We start from the raw sequence: 7,598 nt of genomic DNA on the forward strand, positions 1-7,598 counted from the left end.
TCATTCCCTTAGTAATAGATCCCATAAGCATATGTTGCAGTGCGGGGTGTAGTCCAACTGTCAGGGGGGTACGTCTAGTCTGAACATGGAAGGCATGATGAAGCTGAAGATACTGATAGAACCACACCTGGGGTATAGAAAAATCACTCTGAAGGTCTTAAATATCCCGTTATCTAGGATATGACTAAGGGACAGGACACCCTTATCCCTCCACACAAACTACTTCCAAACTTAAAAAAAAAAAAATGCGTTTCACAAACCAGTCCATGATTTTCCGACCACACCAATATTTTTTTTTTATTGATTTTCTTTCAAATAATATAGTCGCTCTTTAACCACTCATATAATATAATCCTATATAGAGATGAGCGAGTACTATTCAAAACTCCTGTTTCGAATAGCATGCTCCCATAGGAATGAATGGACGCAGCCAGCCGCTGCCACTGCATGCCGGCCGCTTCCATTCTTTCCTATGGGTGCGTGCTATTCGAAACGGGAGTACTCGCTCAACTCTGTAACTCATTCAAAGTAAATCAAACCATAAGACCAATATTTTATTTTGTATTTTTCCGTGAATATATCAGGGTGCTGTGTGTCTGAACTCTCTAAGGCAACCTGAGAACCTCCTACCGGACAGCTAGTGTCCGGTAGACTATGCAGCATATTTATATTTTTGGTTTTTAAACTTATTCCTTGAAGCATGTAATGCCACTATGACTGATCTCGTATTTGTTGTGCATGTCCTCCTTTAGTGCGTAGATTTCTTAAAAGAACTATCCAGCCATACTCCTTCTCCCATTCTGACACTGTGGGTAGACACAACTCCATTCTGGATAAGACAGGCCTCTGTAACCCGGAAAGTATTGTCATGTCCATTAATTAGAATAGAAGCCATGTGCTCTTCCTGTTGGCTATTGGACATTTACCAAGTGTGCAGTTGTCTTTCAATCCACCAAGTATTATTACACAATATAATTTCTTTATAAAAAATATTAACTTAATATACATATTTGTTCTAAAATCTGAGTTACAAAATTTACTGGAAATAGTGGATTCAGTGTAGCAACATAATTCCATAGAAGGTGTGTTAAGAAATAGAAGTGATGCAATTCTTATATTGGCTAAATGAAAAATCTTGCACAATAAGTTGTTAACCATTTATATTACCCGTTCGGTCTCAGTAAATATTCTTTCCAGAGTTACAGTAAAGTACAACTATGTATTCAGGGAATGCGGCAGAGGTGTGTGACTTCTACACTGTCATAAAGATATAGGAATAACATGGAAGGGGTCACAGAAATCAAATAAGTTCAGATGATGAGATGGAAACATCAGTTATGTTCTGTTTTCTCTTAAGAACAATAAACCAAATTCTACCAGATGAGAAGCACAAGCCACATGTTCAGCTCATGCCTGCTGTGTATATGAAATAAGTCACATTGTATTTCCCATACAACACCCACCTAAGCAGAAGTGAGGGAAGGTTTTCGGTTCATTTGATAAAGTAGTGACACAAGATAAATATAAAGAAAAGTAAAGAAATGATCTGTTGTGCCATGATATGGAAACATTAGCTCTACATGACTCCCGTGCTGATCCAGAAATAACTTATTACATGTTATTGTGTGCGGAGTTTATTTCTGTAACTAAACCATTTGAATAGTTCTAGTTTACCGATTTAACACAACTATTTCACTCACTTTGTAGTGTCTGTGTTAACCCTTAAAGACAATCTGCATACACTAAGCAGTCTTAAAGGGGCTATATCATTTTCCAGTTACACATTTTCTGTAACTCATTTGGCAAATGAAGGAACTGTCTGTAATGAATGGGATGTAGTTACTATTTTTAGGTTTTTATTTATTCGATTGAGCATCCCTCATATTCCACTTGTATTCATACTGAACATATTCTTATCATTAGTGTTGTTTCAAGATAAGTGATATAGTAAAAAAAAAAAAAAAAAAAAAAAGCAGTGTCTTTCCTGTAAGTGTGCACAAGTTCTTTGTTTCTGCATATCTAGACTTAGACTGTCATAAAAGAGGTATTCCAATTCCATTTTGAACCCCTTCAGAGGCTTAAAATTACAGACTCTGCCTACTCCCCTTTCTGTTCTTCTGGGGTGCCAGTGAAGAGTCCGATCCCCAGTCTTTCATGACATTGCACTTACACATGACTGCATCAGCCTATCACTGACTGAATAGCGGCACTCTGTCTGAATAGTGCATCACTACTAAGCCACTGATCGGCTGTATCACTCCTGTTTGGCCCAAAGATCAGGAACACTAGGGACCTGAACACTCAATCACTGGCCAAATGAAGAGGTGCGTATACAGAGTTTGCTATCTTTATCCCCCTTCCCTTATAAGCACTTGCAGGCCGGGACCTCTTTCCCAGTTGGTCACTGTTGGCATTATATTTGTTTTATGTATTTTTGTGTTTGTTTTTTTTTGAATGTAAACCCGTCTCAAATGCATATCACTATAGAATTAATGGTGCTCTAAAAATAAATATTTTTTTCAGCTTTTGCAGAGTAAAAAAAAAAAAAAAAAAAAAAAAAAAAAAAAAAAGGAATCTGAACACAAGACTAGTTTACAGTGGCTTCTCATAGTCCCATGTAGCGATGTCAGCGATTTCATCCTTTCTGTGCACCTAAAGTCATCATGTGTTGGAAGAATTGAGCATGTGTTGCTGTAAATTCAGCTAGTATGTAAAATGAGGTCTTAGTCTTTTTACACTATGTTCTGTCCAAAATAAACCTACACTCCAGTCTATTTATTCCTTATTTATGTACATTGAGATGTTTATCGAATCTATATATAAAGGCAGTGCTATATCTGTCAATGTTTTTATTGCAGATAACAAATATTTCATGGGATAGTTTATGGTTTTTGAAAAGACTTTCATGTTAATGGAATCCCTGAGCCTTTCACAACTTAAATCATTACTATATATTCATGACTATATTTAGGTGCAGGGATTTTATTTTTAGGAGCATTGAGACTTCTTTTCCTTAGATTTCCAGTAAACAATCTTGAGCAACTTGCAACAGGGTAGCCTGGTTTAGATTTTTGCAGTAAAAGATATATTACTGATATTATACTCCCATCATAATTTTAAATTTACCTACAGATTTTTGAGTGCCAGAGATGATTTTTTTTTTATTTAGATTGTGAACCCTATAGGGATCACAATGCACTTTTTTTTTTTTTTTTATTTTTTTTTTTTAACCCTATTAGTATGTCTTTGCAGAATGAGTGGAAATCCACACAAACACTGGGAGAGCATAGAAACTCGCAGATGTTGTTCCTGGCGGGATACGAACCCAGGACTCCAGCGCTGCAATGCTAACCACTGAGCCACCGTGTTGCCCCGAGTGCCAGAGATTTTGTTTGTTTGCGCTATTTTTAGTGTGTACTTTCCAAACTACCTCCTGTACCCAAAATTGAAAATTACTTTGATATTCATCTTTTCATTGCTATAGGACAACCCATTTTTTAGGGGTTGTCCACAGAGTAGTAGTTTACTTATCTGATCCCAGGGATTGCTGGTGATGGGTCATGTGATCTGGGACACACACACTCACTCACTCATTCTGCGGGTCCTTCAGCCCTTCTTCCCCTGATCTCAATGGCAATTCATTACTTTACTATAGTCACTCAGCCAGTATAACACAAATAATAGAATACCTTTCAGATCAGTTGTGTGGGGGTGCAAACACTGCATTCGATCACATGGCTCGGGGGTGACGTTGCCAGAACCTCTGGGACAGGGCAAGAAAATTGCTACTTTCTGGACAACCTTTAATAGAAGTATAATTTTCATAATTTGCTCATTTAATTCTCTTTCCCATTTACTTTTTTTTATATCTCTACCTCCTTCCTTGCCTAACAAATGTTTGTCTTTCTTATTAAGTGCCCTTACCTCTTAGACTAGTGAAATCATATCCTTTGGTCACATGACCATGCAGCAGCTCAATCCTGTTCAAAGGACTAGGGCTGAATTGCAATACCAAGCACCGTCACTAAACAATGTATGGTGCCGTGTTTGGTGGGTAGTAAAGAGTCACATCTTAAAGGAGTTATCCAGGTCCCATATTGCAATAAAACAGCTTTTTTTATTGCAGATGTTGCTAGCTTTTTTTGAGCCAAAGTCAGGAATAGATTGAGCAGAATTCCCATTCCTTTTCTAGCCACTACTGTAGCAAACAAAACCAGACACATTGATTCTGTGCAGTATGTTCTTCCTGAACATATATCTGAGTGTGTCATCAGTAATGTAGCTTACTTTTGAAAAAGCACTTTGATCTCTTGCGCAGCATGTAAATAATCTATGTCTATGCTTTTGTCCTATAATTTTGGCAACAATCTTTCCTTCTACCAATGCTTCATTGACATCTAGACTCTCTGAAGAGTACTGAGACAGATTTCATGGACAATCGGTGACCTTTCATCACAGGCACTCTGAGTGGTTGCTGCTTTGATATTGATCATGTAGTTTTTGTTGGTAAACCTGTATACCTGCCATGGAACTGAACTCACTACACAAGTATGTGTGACTGTAAAGAGGGACTCTGTAGTGTGATAGGTCAGTGTGGAAACAAAGGAGCAAAGTGAACCCCTAGCATCTACACAATTAGCTGCCTCCACCTACCACTTATATTAGACACTGATTCACCCAGACCACTCACACCCTCTAGCAAACAAAAGGCAAACCTAAGGCCTCGTTCATATCTGTGTTGGTATTCTGTCTGGGGGAGTCCACATGAGGACCCCCCTGAACGGAATATCAAACGCAGCTGCAAGCAGTGTGCCAGTATAATGGGGTCCGTGTGCTGGCCACCAGATCTCTGCAGGGATCATGCAGGCAGGAAAGTAGTTCACAATCTACTTTCCTGTCTGCATGATTCGTACGGGCAGCGCAGCGCAGCAAGGACACTGACCCCCATATATTCTATGGGGTCCATGTACTTTCACTACACACTGCTTGCAATTGCATTTGGTATTCCATTCGGTGGGGTCCCATGCGGACTCCCCCGGACGGAGTACCAACGCGGATGTGAATCCAAGCATAAGCAGTATTTTCTCTTTGGGATAGTGGGAATGTTTTAGAGCCAACGACAATTGTATTACATTTTTAATATATACAGGAAAATTACAGTAATTGGAAAAAAAAACTAATATAGATATAAATACAAGCAAACAGTATGCAAAATAGAAAAGGAATAAATTAAAAAACAGAACTCTTCCAGGTCTTGCCATATAGTTTGGCAGGAAGTTGGACAGATTAAATCTCCTGGACCATCATCCCTTTTTGAAGGACCCCTAACCCTTTTTTTTGGAGCCTCTAGTGATTGAGGCTGGCTAATAAAGTGCCAAATTTAGAGACATTAACTATTTTGGGAATATTTCATACCTCAGGGTGGGTACCTTCAACCGGTATAATATACTTGGCCATATTATATATATTATGACCCAATATAGCTTCCTCAGGTACCGGCTATGAGAAGTAGCTGCTGTGTTTGGCATACAAGCCACACACACAGACCCTGGGCTCTTTGCAAGGACCTGTGACACTTCATATAACACCCTGGCTTAGTTAATGACCTTAATCCTGACCTGTGTATGGTGGATTGGGTTAACACAGACAGGAGCCAAGCACAACTTGTAACTACAGCAATGAGTGAAAAACATAAGTTGGCCTATAATGCACTACAACCTGCAAAACCATTGTCATTCACTGTTTGAAAAATGTGCTAACTATATATCACGGGTAATAGAAAAACATCCATAAAAATGTGCAACTGTGTTTCTTATCCCTAAAATTACAGGAAGAGGAGAAGTATCATAGCTTACACGTTTCAAGCCTTTGTGGCTGTTAGGGATAACATATGGTGTGATATATATTTGATTTTATAACTATAAGGCTGAGTTCACACGGGGTACTTTGGTCAGGATTTTGAGGCCGTATCCAACTCAAAATCTGACCAAAAAGACTGCACCCATTGAAATCAATTTTTTCCGGGAGACGTTTGTTCCCGCTCCCAGAAAAAAGAAGCGACATACTCATTCTTCAGGCGGGTTCACCTCACGACATCCGCCTGAAGACACTCCCTCCTCCCGACTAGGCCCATTCATTGGGCCTAATCCGGAGCCGAGTGCAGACTGGATGCCGGTATACTGCACCGGCATCCAGTCGCAGCTACCTGTATTTTGGTCCGCAAACCGAGGCGGCCTCCGCCTCAGTTTCCAGACCAATAACACCCATGTTAAACCGGCCTTAAGTTACTGATTTTTGTGGATGCTGGACCTTTCCATAAGTTGAACTGTTTGTTATATCAGCATGGTTTCAGTCATATGCTGCATTCCTACCCTACAGGGGGCGATATACATAGTGGATGCCACTCTCAATAACAATTTAATTGTCTAGATATATATAGATATCATTTTTTTTTTTCGGTTTAATAAGCCAGTAATCTTATTGGAACGATTGAATTCTTTTACTCCTGTGGTATTAACAGCAAAGGGTGCCAGGGACAATTTTCGATCCCCTGTATGTTTATTATATATGTATGGCCTGCATTTATGTACTATCTATCCTTTCTTACAGTTGATGATAATACCTGGGCCCAGGTGATTTCTCTATATCCGACCTTAGTGGAATGCATCACATGTTCCTCCTCTGAAGTGTGTTCAGCTCTGAAAGAAGCTCTGGTTCCATTTAAGGACTTCATGCAACCACCAGCAGCTAAAGTACAGAATGGAGAGTCGTGACTGCTGGGAATGATTGTTCTTGAAGACATGACATGAGTGTACTGCAGATGAATGTTTCCTCCTAAGTGAAATTACTTTTTTTCTGAAGGACGCATTTGATGAACTAAACTGAGCAGCCACCTCGCCTGTGGCTACCTTTTAACTACTATACTAATGAGCTCAGCCATTCATGAAAACAAACTTACACCTCAATAAATGTCCCTGTGTGAGTAGCATTGTGGGCCTTCTGAATATAAATTAAGTGCAGTAAATGATCATTTGTTTCACAGAATGGGTGAGGATTGATCTGACTGTGATAAATTATAAAACAAAAACAAAAAAGAGTCCCATTCGGTCAACATTAGACTGGTGGATGAAACCCCTGGAAAGTACAACAAGTACTTAAATTTTATGCAAAACAATACTATAACATTCCATATTTTTTGTTAGCCTTTGTAAACCAAGAGAACTGTCATATTTGTGTGTAAAATAAATGGTACAGTTCTGTAATAAAACGTCCCATTATTTTAAAAAAACATATTGGTCCCAGCAGTATTCAGCGCACAGGTAGTCTGAGATGATTTACTGGTCTTTAAATGGGATGGGGGGGGGAAGCGTTCTGCGTTTAACTGGTGCCAACTGGTGTCATCTGTAATTATACATATGTGAGTGGAAGACAAGCAAAACCTGTCTTATCTGACGGCAGAATATGATGGAAAGAATGAGGTATACATCTTCCTGATTTCAAACAGAATTTCGCAGTAAAAAGCAAAAACGTAAACTCCTGAGAGGACTCCTAGTAGAGAGAGAGTCCTGATTGCCCTCTGTGTACACACATAGAAACAA

The 7,598-nt window shown here is 39.2% G+C and overlaps 1 protein-coding gene across 2 annotated transcripts in view; it reads left to right on the forward strand.

The window, feature by feature from the left end:
* Positions 1-7,305, forward strand: part of MON2 (MON2 regulator of endosome-to-Golgi trafficking) — an 88,558-nt gene extending 81,253 nt beyond the window's left edge. For both annotated transcript variants that reach the window (XM_075274512.1, XM_075274513.1), the window contains one exon: positions 6,610-7,305. In XM_075274512.1, the coding sequence (XP_075130613.1) occupies positions 6,610-6,773 (164 nt within the window). In that variant the 3' untranslated portion in view covers positions 6,774-7,305. The remainder of the gene's footprint in view (positions 1-6,609) is intronic.
* The last annotated feature ends 293 nt before the right edge of the window (positions 7,306-7,598 follow it).

This window comes from Leptodactylus fuscus, chromosome 5 (genome assembly GCF_031893055.1).
Source record: "Leptodactylus fuscus isolate aLepFus1 chromosome 5, aLepFus1.hap2, whole genome shotgun sequence".
Taxonomy (NCBI): domain Eukaryota; kingdom Metazoa; phylum Chordata; class Amphibia; order Anura; family Leptodactylidae; genus Leptodactylus; species Leptodactylus fuscus.